Raw genomic sequence first — 15,649 nt, forward strand, 5'->3', positions numbered from 1 at the left:
AATCGCAACTTCTTTTTCCTTGTAGCTTTTCCAATCCTTAGGGCGTACCTGAAAACAAATAAAAGAAGAAAATGAAAATAGCTCATAACCCCATTTTGTTAAAAAAAATTTTAAAAAGGAGGATGGAAGTACCTATGTTTTTGAAAGCAAAAAGAGTAAAAACCTGCTTCCCACAAAACTTTCCCTTTCCCTAGAAGTCACTGGCCCCTGCCCATGCGCTGTCCATCCATCATATTGTACCAGGATGTGGAGACATATGTCCTTGACCTTTAGCTTGCTCTCCCTGCAGTGAGGAGCTGGATGAGCTACACTACCAGGACACAGACTCAGACGTGCCAGAGCAGAGGGACAGCAAGTGCAAGGTCAAGTGGACCCATGAGGAGGTGAGTGACCCTGAGGGGCAATTACAGCAGGAGTGATAGCAGTGTGTGTGTGTGTGTGTGTGTGTGTGTGCGCGTGCGTGCGTGTGTGATGCCCTGGTAGGTGCAATGAAGAGGAGAAGCTGATGAAAGAAGTGGCTGGGCCTTTGATTCTCCCAGTTGCCTTTTTGCATAGCATTCTTGGGGACCCAATATTGAGAACTCCTGTGGGAGGGGGCACTTGTGTCTCTCAGACCTCAGGGCCAGCAATCACTGTTGTGTCTCTTAGAAGCTGGTGTATTCTGCATCATCGTGAATAATTGTGTTTCTTGTCCTTTAACTTTAGGAGGTTTAGCCAAGTCTGCAACCCCCTTTATTATTATTGTATCTTTGGACCTCAAGCTCTGAATTGGTTTTCTTTTTATTCTTTAGTCAACTTTATGGAAGTATAATTTATATACAACCAAATACACCTTTTAAAAGTGAACAGTTCAACAGTTTTAACAAGACATTCCCTTGGTGTTCCATCTTCCCCATTTCCAGGCCGCCCTGATCTATCTCTTGGCTTAATTTATTTTGCCTGCTCTTGAATGTCCTGTCAGTGAAATTGTACAGTTGTGCTCATTTCTATTTGGCTTTTTTTGCTCAGCAAAATGTTGTGTGAGTCACGAATTTGTTTGTTTTTATTGCTGAATAGTATTCCGTTGGATGGGTATGCCCCGTGTTTCGCTTGTTGTTGGGCATTGGGGCTCTTTCTAGTTGTTGGCTATTGTCGATAGAGCGGCTGTGAGGATTTTTGATGAGTCTTTTTGAGGATTGTTTTCTCTCTGGGCAGGATACTTAGGTACAGCCATGGGGCAGGTGTATGTTTATTTTTATAGGAACTGCCAGGACTGTTTCTAGATTGGTTGTACCATCTTAGATGCCTGCTGGCCTTTTTATTTATTTATTTTACTGTAGGAGTTGTAAATCCCTCTTATATTATAGAAGATTAGAAAATTTGTGCACAGATAGGGTCCCTAGACCTGACTGGCAATCAGGGCCGATCAGGGCCAGGCTGATCAGGGCTGGGCCGGAGAGGAGGCGACGGTCGCCGGGCTGGGCACGGAAGGAACAGACACTGGACACCGTTGCCGCCATTGTCGGCGCCTCGCCACCATGTGGTTCCCTGCCTCCCCCCACCCTCCTCCTTCCCTTGCTGCTGCGCCGCCATTGTGGCAGGCAGGACGATTGGGGCCTGCCGGCTGGGGGGAGAGATGGGGCTCTCAGCGCCCCCTGGGAAAGGGGCCATGAGGAGGGACCATGGGAGGTTGGCTGGCCTGGGAGCAGGTAGGGGGAGAGGGTGGGAGGTTGGCCAGCCGGGGGAGGTTGGCTGTGGGAGCGCACTGACCACCAGGGGGCAGCTCCTGTGTTGAGCATCTGCCCCCTGGTGTTCGGTGCATGTCATAGCCACCAGTCGGTCCGGTCGCTTAGGCTTTTATATATATAGATGCTTCTGGAGAGGAGTGCTAAGCCAGCCTTTCTGTCCATCCTATTGTGGACCGGGAAATACTCAGCTTTTGTGGGCTTTGAAGAATCAAGACGATGGGATCTTTTCCCCAGAGCAGCTCTCTGCTTGGGATGGAGAGAGAAGACTGCACAGGCCCCTCGATGCACTCTGGTCTTCCATGGCGCCAGGAGGATTGCACTAAGGCTCCTAGCACCTTGGAGGCACTAGTAATTGTTGAAATACTTTAGGGGAAGAGTTAATGTTGTCTGAAGAGATAAGGGGAAGTTTCATGGATAAGGTTTGGAAATTCAGCCAGGGGGGTAATTGTTGAAATACCTTTAGGAGAGGTTACTGTTGTGTTAAGAGGTTAGGGGAAGTGTCACGGAGAAGGATTTGGAAATCCAGCAGTCAGGGACGTGTGTGAAACCGTGGACAAGTCGGAATAGGAAATGGGTGGTTGGTGGACAAAAGCCAGGAGAGGAGCCCCGGTGTGGCTGGAGGGAGGGATCCTTGAAGGGGAGGGACGAAGAGTGGTTGGAAAAGAGGGATTAGGGCTAAGTTCTGGAGGGCCTCGCCCGCCAGGCTCCGAATACAGGCTGATTCAGCTGGCAGTGCAGAGCCTTTGGAGGCTCTTAGAGCAGAGGGGTGACATGAGCATGGTTGGGCTTCAGAGGCGCTAACCTGTGCGTCGGGTGGGTAAGAGGTTTGGGGGCAGTGTGGGTCCCAGAAGCAGTGCCGGGAGCTGGGGAGGGCACCGCATGGGGCAGGGAAGAGATGATGCCGTGGAGAGACTAGGGCAGTCCAGGGTGGAGTTAACCGGTGGAGGAGGTTCCTGGGGTCCTGGAGGAGTTGGAGGCGAAATGCGAAGTGTCTGTGCCAGTTACTGGGAGGACAGTGGTGCTGGAGATGGACATGGGAGGAAGGCGGCAGGTGTGGGCCTGGCCAGGCTGGACGGCAGAGGAAGCCGGGGTGTCTGGGGATGGCTGGGTGTGAGCTGGCTCAGCTGTAGGATTTATGGGGACTTTGTCCAGTGCTGCTAGGCCGGCCAAGCTGCAGCTAAGGGTCTGGATTTCTGTGGTGGCCTTTTTTCCTGTCCAGGAGAGCGCGGGGGAGGGGAAGGGAACACACAACATTAAATTTACCACTTTTAAGTGTACAGTTCAGTAGTGTTGAGTGTATTCCCATGTGTAACAAATCTCTAGAACTTTCTCATCTTGCAAAACAATCTCTAAACCTATTAGGCACTAATTCCTCATGGGTGGCATCATAGTATTTGCCCTTTTGTGACTGGCTTCTTCCACTTAGCGTAATGTCCTTGAGGCTCATCTGTGCTGCAGCATATGTCCGAACTTCCTTTTGTTTCAAGCTGAATAATATTCCACTGTATAGATGTGGCACTATATATGTATGTAGTTTTTGTTTGCTTTTTTTCTTCAAGTAAAGTCGATTTCTCTCATTTTGGAAGCAGTTTTAAATACTTAGCACCAACTTCCTCAAGCTCTGCACACCTCTTGTTTATTCATGCTAAGATGGGCCCGTGTGCATTCCAGCGAGGGGTGTTCATCTCCCTGCCCCCGGTGGCCCCGCTCGAGGGCCACGGCAGCACTGAGCAGGAGGGTGCGGAGCCAGCATGTTTTATTCGGAAGTTATCGTCTCTAGACTCTAAATGTCTTAGCAAACACTCCTCTGGCTTAAAAGTGGAATTACTGCTCAGAATTTATAGGTCCACAAATGGAGTGCTGAATGGCTGGATGAGGCTGTTCCTGCCTTCATGTGAGCTGAGCTCTCTCTCTGGTGTTGGCAGGATGAGCAGTTGAGGACCCTGGTGAGGCAGTTTGGACAGCAAGACTGGAAGTTCCTGGCCAGCCACTTTCCTGTGAGTGCAGCCCTTCTGTGGCCTCCTGCCCCGGGGCCAGGTTCTGAGTGACCGGATAGTGTTCCTGGGACAGACGTACTGCCGAGCGCAGAAAAGGGAGCTCCTCCCCAAACCCCACCCCACCCCCAGGCCCTTGCTTCCCAAACTGGAATTCCAGGCACCCTGATTCAGCATCACCACGCAGCAGCCTCAGCGTGCCTGTGGTCTTTAGGCCCTGACCGGTGGCACGTAATCAGTGGCATATTTGCATTTCTTCCTGTGTTGGTGCTCAGTTTCTCAATAGCGAGACTGAAACTGAGGGGAAATGGTACTTCCAGCAGGCTTTGCGGGAGAGCTCCCTTAAGGGGTGCCCCCCAGGTCCCCCCTCCCAGGATTGCAGGTGTCTGCTTTGGAGAAGTGTTCCAAATTCCCAGTCTCCTAAGTGGCTTATTGCTCCCCTTCTGGAGCTGCTGCCTGGCTTATTTCTTGGGTCACTCAGGGACCAAGTCACCAGACCTCCTCTGCCCCATTCCTCATCTCCCTCTGATGAAAACAGCATGATCAGGGAAATACCGCTGTCCCAGAGGCAAGCAGGCTGGCTTCCCACAGGGCTCTTAGTCTGCCCAGTTCCATCCCGGTCCTTTGTAGCAAAGAGAAACCATGGGTATTCTGCCATGTGGCCATGCGTATGGTGGTTCCAGGAACAAGACAAAACCCATCTGAGCCGCCTGGCCAGACTATAGTCCCCCGAGCCCAGTGACCAAGCACGATGCAGGGCTGCCTCCCCAGTTCTCATGATTCCTGTCCCCCCAGAATCGCACTGACCAGCAATGCCAGTACCGGTGGCTGCGGGTCTTGAATCCAGATCTTGTCAAGGGGCCGTGGACCAAAGAGGAAGACGAGAAGGTAACTAGTGGGACAGTGTCTTGTGCACAATGGGCCTTCAGGGAGTCAAGAGACTGCGTGCGAGGCTGCCCTTGCGTCTGGCTGCAGGTTGGGTGTGTGTCCTCCTCTGGTCAGTTTTTGCACCCCTCATGGCTGCGGTGAGGCCCACGTGGAGAGAAGGTGCTGGTGTGAAGTGGGGGCAGGTTTGCTGCCTTCACCAGGCTTATTTCCAAGGTCATTGAGCTGGTGAAGAAGTACGGCACGAAGCAGTGGACGCTGATTGCCAAGCACCTGAAGGGCCGGTTGGGAAAGCAGTGTCGTGAGCGCTGGCACAACCACCTCAACCCCGAGGTGAAGAAGTCCTGCTGGACCGAGGAGGAGGACCGCATCATCTGTGAGGCCCACAAGGTGCTGGGCAACCGCTGGGCCGAGATCGCCAAGATGCTGCCGGGAAGGTGAGCGGCGTCCGGGGTTTGGGGACGGTGGTGACAGGCAGGGTGAGGCTCCCAGGGCAGGGAGAGCCTTGTGGGTGAATAGTCCTCCAGTCTTCTCTGGAGTTGTTCACTTTGCCCAGAGACGCAGGAGTCCTTCAGACTGGCCTTTTTCTAGAGAATACACTCCCTCCTCCTGTGAGGTCAAGGCCGGCGTCTGGACGTCCAAACCACTGCTCCTCCCTGTTTTATCCTGCTCCTCCCCGGGCCTGGTCCCTCCAAGCCCTGAGGCTCTTGTGTTCGCAAGGAGCATCGGGAAGACTTGGCTCCATTCTTGCCAGAATCTTCCTCCGGATCAATTCCCAGTCTCCTAAGTGGCTTATTGCTCCCCTACGTGTTCTCCAATTTCTGGAAACATAAAACTATTGTTTGCTATTGTCTTCTACCCTATTCTCTTTGTCCTTGTGCATTTATACCTTATTTTGCTTTATTTTTAATTCTTCTTTTCTCATGACACGGGGGTCCTGAAAGGTATAGGTGGTAGAATGTCAGCTGGTGTATTTCCCTTGAAGTATAAATGGGTCTGTTTTCAAACTCAAACCCGAGCATGCTGCCCTTTCGGAGCTTCTCCTAGCACTGGGGTTGAAGTCTCGGCCTCTTGCCCTCTGTGGCCTGTTGGCCCGGCTCACGCCACCAGCCCTGCCTCGATCCCTTTCTTTGTTATACACAGTGCGCTCTTTTCTGGGCTGCCCCTGTGCACCCCTGCCTTATGCCCAATGTGTTCTCATCCTTCAGTTTTCAGTAGGAGTGTCATTTCCTCAGAGACGCTTTCTGTCCTTCCAGCCTATGGACGGTCCCTGGTGACCTGGCCACAGTGCTCCCACCTGTCTTTTGAGCAGCTTGTACCCCAGTTGTAATGAGACCATGAGGCCCGTCTCTCCTACTAGAGTGGACTCTAAATGTAGTCGCCCGTCTTCCTTGCCAGTATGTCCCTAGTGCCTGGAGAGCAGTGTTTGCCATGTAATGGGCACTCCACAAATATATGGGAGCAAAAGAATGACGAGCATGGTAGCTTGGAGCACCCAGATCTGATCACTGTGGGCAGGAGGGCCGGGAGGTGTTTGGGTCAGGTTTCCTAGAAGGAATCTAGATGCAGAGGTTAAAGGTCCAGGGGGTTTATGGAGGGAGGGGCTCTTGCCTGTGAGAGGAGGGGTCGGGAAGAATAGGGCAGGGGCCCAGCAAGATGGAGACTCAAAGTCTGGCCTTGGCGTGGTACATGCTGTGTGTGTGTTTCCTGATGGTCTGCAGCGGAATTGACCAGAGGTAGAGAACCCCGCCCCACCCCCCTTAGCCTGGTTGCTCAGCCAAGCTGTTGTTCTCTGTTCAAAATCCAAGGACAAAGCACTCTGCTTGGAGCCTCAGAAAGAAGTGCCTATTGTGTGTGAGCACTTCTCTACTCCAGGGTACTAGGATTTAGCAGAGTGAGCGGGAATGCTCCGGGAATTGTTAAGTGCCAGAAACATGTGTGACTTCATCTAAGAGCTAAAAGACACATTCGAGTTCCCCAGGTTGAACCCTCATGTACAGAAGTGGGAGCTCAGCTCAGGGAGGTCCGTGATGTGATTGGTGGCACACAGGCCCCAGGGTTCAAAGGTCCCTCGTTTGCCTCCGCAGGACAGACAATGCTGTGAAGAATCACTGGAATTCCACCATCAAAAGGAAGGTGGACACAGGAGGCTTCCTGAGCGAGTCCAAAGACTGCAAGCCCCCCGTGTACCTGCTGCTGGAGCTCGAGGACAAGGAGAGCCCCCAGAGTGGCCACCCCTCGGAAGGCCAGGTGAGACGGCTGCCGGGGGCTGCCCAGCCACGGGCCTGGCTCCAGGTTGGTTGGTAGGATTGATTGCAGGGTTACCCATCACCGTGTCACTTAACACCTGCTCTGCCCTTTTCACCTTGCCCGGGGCCGTTCATTAGTTCCTGCTGCGGATCTCGGAGTGGCCGTGTGCCTCTCCTTGTCACACGTCTGCACATACCTGGCACTTGTCTGCCCACAGATGAAGCATGACGGAGCATGCTGGCATAAAATTGAGTTCTCTGTCCTTATCAACACCTCCCTTCCTGCCTGTTTCTCTTTCTGGCTTTTTCATACTAAAATCATGTTTGCAATTTTAAAAATTACGGTTTATTGAAGTATAATTCACATATAGCAAACATTCATTGTGCTGAGGGATACGGTTCTGAGTCATGTACCCACCACCACTGTCAGGGCACAACACCTTTCCATCGCCCCCAGGCTCCCTTGGGGCCCCTTCAGCCCTTCTCCACCCTTAGCTCCTGGCACCCTTCATCTGTTTCTGTCTCGGTAATTTTAATTTTATATGGTTTCCTAGAAAGGCATATCAATGGAATCGTTTAGTATTACATTGCAATTGTAAAAGTGAAACCCCACACCCCAGAGCCAACTTCTTATTGATATTTTAAAAATAGATCTCATGAATCTTAAAAAATGAAGATTTGAAGCAAACGTCCAAGTGTGAAGATTTGACAGCCCTGGGTGTTGGTAAAACGCTTCACTGCTTTCTGGTCTTCCTGTCATCGTGAGCTAGCAAACAACTAGCAAGCAGCGAAGCTGTCTTTCAGGATAGAGCAGAGTAGACAGACCCCCCCTCAGACTCTGAAACTCCTACATGGCTTTCGGCTGCTGGGCCTCATGAGCCCAGGGCCATAGTCAGTGAGTTGGTTCAGCCATCTAGCATTTTAATGGTTCTATTGTGCTGGTTACTTCATTAAATTAAAGGTTATATTCAGTTTATTGTCATGAGAAACAAAACTTGAATGGTTTTAATGGCTGTGTGTTATTTAAGGTTAAGTCCAGTTTTAAAAATTTTGCTTAAAAAATTGTTCTGCTTTTTTGTGTGTTTTTTCTTTTGTGTGAAATCTAACGTTTTTGATATTAGAAACAAAACTTTTAAGGGTCAGTCTTGTAGCTAAATCACTGCTTGTTTGCTCAGTTGTTTCTTGAGAAATTCTTAGAACTGGATAGTCATATTCTTAAAAAAACATTTTGTTTTTTCTTTATAAGATATGGAATGCTTCATGAATTTCCATGTCTTCCCTGCATAGGGGTCATGCTCTGTATCATTCCAATTTTAGCATATGTGCTCCAAAAGCAAGCACTTAAAAAAACCTCTTAATACATTTTGCTAGATTGCTTACCAGAATAGTTTTTCCTGTTAATGTGTAGACGGGAGCACCTCCTGTTTTCCCCACTGGTCAGTGTTTGCAATTACAAATTTCTCCCTTATCATTAAGGGTAATAAGTTAAAAATGAGGCTATGTGATATCTCACTGTCTTACGGGTTTCTCTTTCCACTTTGCTCAAGGTCAGCTAGGAAGTGGCAAAGTTCTGTGACGCAAGTTCCGGAGCTTGCGTTCTCTCCTTGAGTCCATTGTGCCCCCTTAACACGGGACCTTGCTCATTGCTCTCAATGTGGCCTCTTAACCACAGACGCCTGCACTGGGGTCTGTCTGCCAGGGTCATGTGTGAAGCTTTCTAAGGTTCTGCCAGGAGAGCTATTGCCATGAAGGATCTTCCTGTATTTTTATTTTCCCTGTCACAAAATTAGTATACACTCATTTTTCATTTTTTAATGAGTTTACTTCAGTCAAATTGATGACATCTTCCGAGTAGCAAGATCTCAAATGCTCTCTACACGAATTTTTCAAACTTTCATTTTGAAATAATATTAAGCATACAGAAAAGTTGCAAGAATAGTACAAAGAACTCTCACACGACCTGTACTGGGTTCATTTTTAGTTTTTAACACTGGCCAGTTCTTTCTTACACACATTTTTATTTTTTATCTGAGACATTTGAAGGTCAGTTACATACATTGTGCCTCTCTATCCATTAAGATTTCAGTGTGTGCCAAAACCGGTTTGGCTCAGTGGATAGAGCGTCGGTCTGCGGACTGAAGGGTCCCGGGTTCGATTCCAGTCAGGGGCATGTGCCTTGGTTGCGGGCATATCCCCAGTGGGAGATGTGCAGGAGGCAGCTGATCGATGTTTCTCTCTCATCGATGTTTCTAACTCTCTATCTCTCTACCTTCCTCTCTGTAAAAAATCAATAAAATATATTAAAAAAAAAAAAAAAGATTTCAGTGTGTGTCTCCTAAGAACCCAAGCATTCACTTATATAGCCATAGCACAGTTAACGTCTAATTCAGGGAATGTAACACTGATTCAGGACTTTTTCTTTTTTTTTTTTTTTTTTTACTTCCATCTAATCTATAGTCCATAGTCCATTTTTTCCTGTTCCTGATCCAGGATTAGACATTGGATTTAGTTGTCCTATCTCTTTTTGCCCACTTTTAACTGCAGTCTTTCATGATGCTGATATTTTATTTTAGAGACTCTCAATTTGGGTTCCTTATTCGATTCAGGCTGTGCGATTTTTAGCTGGAATATGGCATGATCTTTATCTCATAACTAAAGCTCCACTAACGGTGTGCCCTGTGCCCAACAGGGAAGTCTTGGGACCAGCTGGTCCCCAGCGCTCCCTGCCATGAAGGAGGAGGACAGCAGTGAGGAGGAGACCTCAGCAGCAGCCCCGGCTGAGGAGCAGGAAGCTGTCCCTGCAGAGCTGGACCGAGTGTGCACACCAGAGCCCTTGGACGACACCCCCAAGCGTGCAGACCAGGAGGGCTCCTCGCCAGAAATCAGCCTGCCGTATAAGTGGGTGGTGGAGGCCGCCAACCTCCTGATTCCGGCCGAGGGGCCCAGCTTCTCGGAAGCCCTGGACTTGATCGAGTCGGTAATGTTGGTCACGGCACCTCCAGCAGGGAGTCCTCTCATGGGCGGGCATCCTTGTGTTCCCTCATTGTCCCAACAGCATTTACTGGGCAGATGCTAAGTGCCCAGCCTGCAGCCAGGGCCTGGGACGTTGAGCTGCCATATGGTCCCTGCCCTCGGGAGTCTCCTGACTCATGATGTACAGCACAGGGCGGGGTGGGAGGGCTCCCAAGGGGAGGCTGCGCTCTGAGTTCTGAGGGATGATGGCGGAGAGGTTTCTTGAGCCGATAACAGTACAGTTGAGCATGGTGTTTGCAGCACCACAGGTGGTTGGGAGTCCCTGGAGAGGGACCTGGGAACTGGTGGGGCTGGAGCAGTGAGTGGGTTCTGATTACTCAGGTGTTGCAGCCGTAAGGCCGAGCTGGCTGTGGGCTGTGCCCCGTGGAAGAGAGCTCTGCAGTGGGGGATGCACCTCTTGGTGTGACATCCCAGCTCTCAGCTGCATCAGCCAGGCCTGTGTTGTGGAATGGTTTCAGGAGGTGATGGGCAAGAGGCCTGGCCAGTTACATACATTGTACCTCTTTATCCATTAATATTTCAGTGTGTGTTTCCTAAGAGCATAGGCATTCACTTATATCACCACAGTACAGTTAAAGCTAACTCAGGAATTTAACACTGATACTGAACTCCAGGGGCAGTGGAGTTTGGTATATTCACCTTCTTACTTGGCCTTTCCCTTCCTTGGTAAAAATAGTGACATTTGTTGAACATCTATTAAATGCCAGCCTCTGAGCTTGATGTGAAGTCCACCCAGTATTTGGTGAGGTGTGTCCTTTCTCTGTTTTGTAGATGAGGCTGCGGCTCAGAGAGGTCAAGTTGTGTACCCAGGGTCACACAGCAAGTCAGCTGGGTGATGTTGACCATTGTGCTGTGCTCTCCGTGTCTTGCTTAATGGTGGTTGGGTGGCACGTCCCTAGGGAGCATCTCTAAAACCCTCTGACTCAGAGTCTCATCTTTTAGCCCCCGTGGCTGGGACTGGGCCCAGCTACAGGGTCTGTCTGTTGTGTCCCTTCCACTCCAAGGAATTCTCACAGTATTTTGAGAAGCAGGCCTGAGTGTTCTCCAATCTGTAGCACACAGCTCCGAGGCTGCCACGTGAGGCCCCGTCCTTCTGGGCCCTAAGGGGACTGTTGAGATGAGAGTTGTGCCCGGCACTGTTGGCACTTCGTTGTGTTGCCATCTCCATCCTCAGCCTGTTCTGCATCTTCCTCCAGTTACTGGGCACAGAGAAGGAGGGAGGGGAGCACCCAGTGGATGGGAGGAGCAATGCTTAGTAATGACCATATCCAATATTTGAGTGCCTACTATGTGCCAGCCTTGTTACTGGCTACCTGCATACCTGCTCTCTGTTCGTCCTCTAACCGCCCTGTGAAGTGGGTGGTGGGCTCATCACCAGCAAGGGAATCCCAAGTCAGAGGTCAGGGGGCTTGTCTGGCATCACACAGCAGGTGAGTGCCAGGGCTCAGAGTTCATGCCCAGCAGCCGAGGAAGGAGCTACATTTGTAGGAAAACGGCTCTCGCCTGTTCCCCTGCAGCATCTGCAGGAAGTCCTTGCAGGATGTGCTTCTATTAGATGCCATCAACTCTAGGGCCTCCCCAGCTGTGGGGCTTGTGCTGAAGGTGGGCCCGAGTCAGACTGCCCTGCGCTGGCCTCCAGCACGAGGAATGAACTGCCCACCTTCCCGCGAGTCTCGGGGACCAGAAATCATCGCTGGGGTCCAGGTTCACGCAGGGCAGACCCTCCAGGGACCAAAGTGGAAGCTTCTGTCCAAGCCTTTAGTCTGGACAAGATCTGGGTGTGCCTCTCGGGATTGATTGCTCTGAGACACTGGTGGGCAGGTGCATCCTTTCTGGCCTGGGCTCCTCAGTGTGGGATTGGAAACAGCCTCTGTGAAGGGGGAGGGAGCACCGTGAGGAGCACAGGAGCTGCCTCCCCCCCAGGAATGTGGCCACAGCCTCGCGCCCATGACTTCCTCACGTAGTGATCTATATTGACGGAAAACCTAAACATGCGGGGGGAGATGTATAACAAGATGTTCATAAAACAGTTAAATAACTGATGTAGTCATATGATGGAGTATTTTGCCGTCATAAAAATCATTATAAAAGTTGGAAATTTTTCACCATTTATTCATAGTAAACATTTAACTCATAGGTAATAGAATCAGGCATGATTATTTCTGCTTTACCGACATTTTAAATGGAACAAAAAGCAGGATATAGAAGTGACTTATACTAACGTTAAAAACATGAAAAATACTAGAAATGCACGATGACAGTAAATTATAAATTCCAGTAGTGGTTTCCCACCTGAAGGCAGAGGATGTGAGCGGGCAGGTGAACATGGGGTCTCAGTGATAAGGTTTTATTTATTTAGCTTATCATGCCCTTGACCGGAATCGAACCTGGGACCTTTCAGTCCGTAGGCCGACGCTCTATCCACTGAGCCAAACCGGTTTTGGCCAGACATTTTAAATGGAACAAAAAGTAGGATATAGAAGTGATTTATACTAACATTAAAAACATGAAAAATACTAGAAATGCACGATGTAGGTAATAGAATCAGGCATGATTATTTCTGCTTTACCGACATTTTAAATGGAACAAAAAGCAGGATATAGAAGTGACTTATACTAACGTTAAAAACATGAAAAATACTAGAAATGCACGATGACAGTAAATTATAAATTCCAGTAGTGGTTTCCCACCTGAAGGCAGAGGATGTGAGCGGGCAGGTGAACATGGGGTCTCAGTGATAAGGTTTTATTTCTTTAGCTTATTGATGGATATTTGGGTTTCTTTGTGTTTTTCTTTGTGCTTTTTATATTTTAAATAGTGCCTGGAACATTTTTTAAATAACAGCCAGCAGCCTTATGCCCACCATACCTTCAGTTTTATTCACAAACATACATATGCAGGCGTAGAAGATTTATATTTTCTTGGGGAAATGGGAGAAATTGTTAATGATGATTGTTCCTGGGCTGTGGGATCATAGTTGGCACGCGTGTATTTTCCTTCAGTGAGTAAGTCCTCTCGTATCTGCTGGAAGAAAAGCAGATGAATTGCAGTGATTCCTAACCTCTCCTCTCTGGGCAGGACCCCGACGGTTGGTGTGACCTGAGTAAGTTTGACCTCCCCGAAGAGCCGTCCCCAGAGGGCAGCGTCCACAGCAGCCCAGAGCAGCCACAGCTGTCGCAGTGGCCGGCCCCTTCGCCTCGCCAGTCTGTTACCCCGGGGCCCAGCGTGACCGAGTACCGCCTGGACGGCCACACCATCTCAGACTTGAGCCGGGGCAGCCGGGGCGAGCTGATCCCCATTTCCCCCAGCACTGAAGTGGGGGGCTTGGGCATTGGCACCCCGCCTTCCGTGCTCAAGCGGCAGAAGAAGAGGCGTGTCGCCCTGTCCCCTGTCACAGAGAACAGCGCCAGTCTGTCCTTCCTGGACTCCGGCAACAGCCTCACCCCCAAGAGCACCCCCGTCAAGACCTTGCCCTTCTCGCCCTCCCAGGTGTGTGGACCCCACCCCAACTGCCCACGGGGTTTTGTTTACAGACTCCCAGCTCCCAGGGCAGGGCCTTGCATGCAGGCACATGTACTCATGGGTTGTCTGCCGTGTGGGAGGGCTGGCGCTGAAGGGTGAGCAGACACAGGCCTGACTCTCCCTCATGAAGCTTACATTCTGGCAGGAGGACCAATTAATCATAATAAAAAGGCCCAAGTAAACCTGGTAAATGGAATAACGGAAAAGGCTTTTGCTGCATCTCGTCTAGGGGGGGCGGGGGTCATCTAGGAAGGCTTCCATGAGGAGGAATTGCCTGAGCTGAGGATAGTGGGTGCTAACTGGGCAGAGAAGGGAAGGGGCTCAGTATTTGGCAAAAGAATCAGTTTATTGGGCAACTATTTCACATCGGCTTCTTGGTCACTGGGGAGCACAGGTGGAGAGGACAGCCCTGCCCTTGAAGAGGGCACTAGTACTGGGGACAGGCTGTGATGAATGAGCTGATGCAGAATGTAGTGTGGGAAGAGCTCTGATGATAGCAGTTGAGAGTTGACTGTGATCTGAGTCCTGCTCCCAAGGGCCCCGTCTTTCCTAGAGGTTGGGGTTGGGGAACCGCGGGGGCAGGCTTTCTGGAGAATGGTGCCTGAACAAAGGTGCAGAGATGGGGAGGGCGAGTGAGTGAAGTCAGAGCTAGGAGGGATTGGTGGGGGTGGCATGGGGGCAGGAGCCTTGGAGGGCCTTAGGTGCAACTGAAGGGTATGTACTGCCCTGGGGAATGTGCGGGGATGGGGCAGCGGGGCTTTGCAAGGATGCCCTGGAGGGGTGGGGGAGGCGCAGGTCTGAGAGTTCCCATGTCCTGGACAGGAGCAGGGTGTTGGAGGCTCCCTCCCTCCCGTGAGGATGAGAGAGAGCAAGGCCAGAGGTGGCATGTTCCCAGAGGCTGCACCATCATCTGCAGCAGAGGGACTGAGGCCAGGCCAGTTGGTGGGGATGCTTGTTTTTCCAGGAGAGGTCGGTGTTCCTCTGCTAGAGCTGCCGTAACAAAGTACCACACACAGTTGCTTAGCAGAAGTTTATGTTCTCAGTTCTGGGAGGAATGGGCAGGGTTGGTTCCTTCTGAGGCCTCTCACTTTGGCTTGCAGATAGCTGACTTCTCCCTGTGTCTTCACGTGGTCTTCCCTCTGTGTAGGTCTGGATCATAATCTCTATCTTCTCATAATCTCTTACCTCTTATAATCGTCCAAGGGCACCAGCCTTATTGGATTAGGGCCCACCCACATGACCTCACGTTACTTTAATTACCTCTTTAGAGACTGTGCCTCCAAATACAGTCACAGTATGTGACTTCAACGTATAAATTTGGGGAGAGCACAATTTAGCCCATATTGGACCCCAAGTGAGGACTATAGGCTGGAGGAGGAAGACAGCAGAGCCTTGAGCTGCCCAGGCCGCAGCCCAGGATGATGGGATGAGGTGGCCGCCTTGCTCCGGGAACCCCGCACAGGGCAGTGGACCTGAGGCCTGCAGATGGACCTGAACTACCAAGGGCAGAGACAGGGAGAAGGGAATGCTTCAGACTTGGCTCCGATCTGGATTTGAGTCCTGCCTGGAGAGGTCACAAGAATCTAACTCCCTCTAAACCTCAGTTTTCTTATTTTAAAAGGCGTTCACAGTAGTACCTATACCTCAGAGGGTCTGAGAACACGAAGTTCTTGGTGTAAAGCGTGTAGCTCTGGCGGGAGAAGGTGCTCTTTAATGCCAACCTCAGCCACTGCCGCCGGCCGTGGTCGCCCCTGGTCCATTACAGGTCCTTTAAGAGCTGTTCCCACACCGTCTGTGATCTTTGTCCTAAGTGCGCCGTCAGCAGCCTGGCCGAAGGGGACGGGCCATGACCAGCCCAGTGATATGTGAACCCACCGGGTGGGCGCCTGCTGATCTGTCAGCTTTTTTCTCTGGTGCCTGGCAGGAGGGGAGCCTCCCATATCAGGAGGGACCTCTGTCAGAGCAGACGTGGGGGGAGGAAGGGAGGGTCTCGAGGGTCTCGTCCCACCTGCAGGTCACCCCTTTGTCTTGTTTCCTTTGTCTTCCCTGGCAGTTTCTGAACTTCTGGAACAAGCAGGACACACTGGAGCTGGAGAGCCCCTCGCTGACGTCCACCCCCGTGTGCAGCCAGAAGGTGGTGGTCACCACGCCCCTGCACCGCGACAAGACGCCCCTGCACCAGAAGCACACGGCGTGAGTGCCCGCCTCCCCCCTACCCTCCCCCCTGCACCAGAAGCAC

At 50.9% G+C, this 15,649-nt stretch overlaps 1 protein-coding gene across 1 annotated transcript in view; it reads left to right on the forward strand.

Annotated features, from left to right (window-relative positions):
- Positions 1-266: 266 nt before the first annotated feature.
- Positions 267-15,649, forward strand: part of MYBL2 (v-myb avian myeloblastosis viral oncogene homolog-like 2) — a 23,098-nt gene continuing 7,715 nt past the window's right edge. Inside the window, exons 1-8 of the mRNA XM_015563920.1 lie at positions 267-383; positions 3,653-3,724; positions 4,517-4,609; positions 4,823-5,043; positions 6,694-6,856; positions 9,545-9,832; positions 12,967-13,377; positions 15,464-15,603. Coding sequence (XP_015419406.1) covers positions 5,030-5,043; positions 6,694-6,856; positions 9,545-9,832; positions 12,967-13,377; positions 15,464-15,603 — 1,016 coding nt within the window. The 5' untranslated portion in view covers positions 267-383; positions 3,653-3,724; positions 4,517-4,609; positions 4,823-5,029. The remainder of the gene's footprint in view (positions 384-3,652; positions 3,725-4,516; positions 4,610-4,822; positions 5,044-6,693; positions 6,857-9,544; positions 9,833-12,966; positions 13,378-15,463; positions 15,604-15,649) is intronic.

This window comes from Myotis davidii, unplaced genomic scaffold (genome assembly GCF_000327345.1).
Source record: "Myotis davidii unplaced genomic scaffold, ASM32734v1 scaffold199, whole genome shotgun sequence".
Lineage (NCBI taxonomy): Eukaryota > Metazoa > Chordata > Mammalia > Chiroptera > Vespertilionidae > Myotis > Myotis davidii.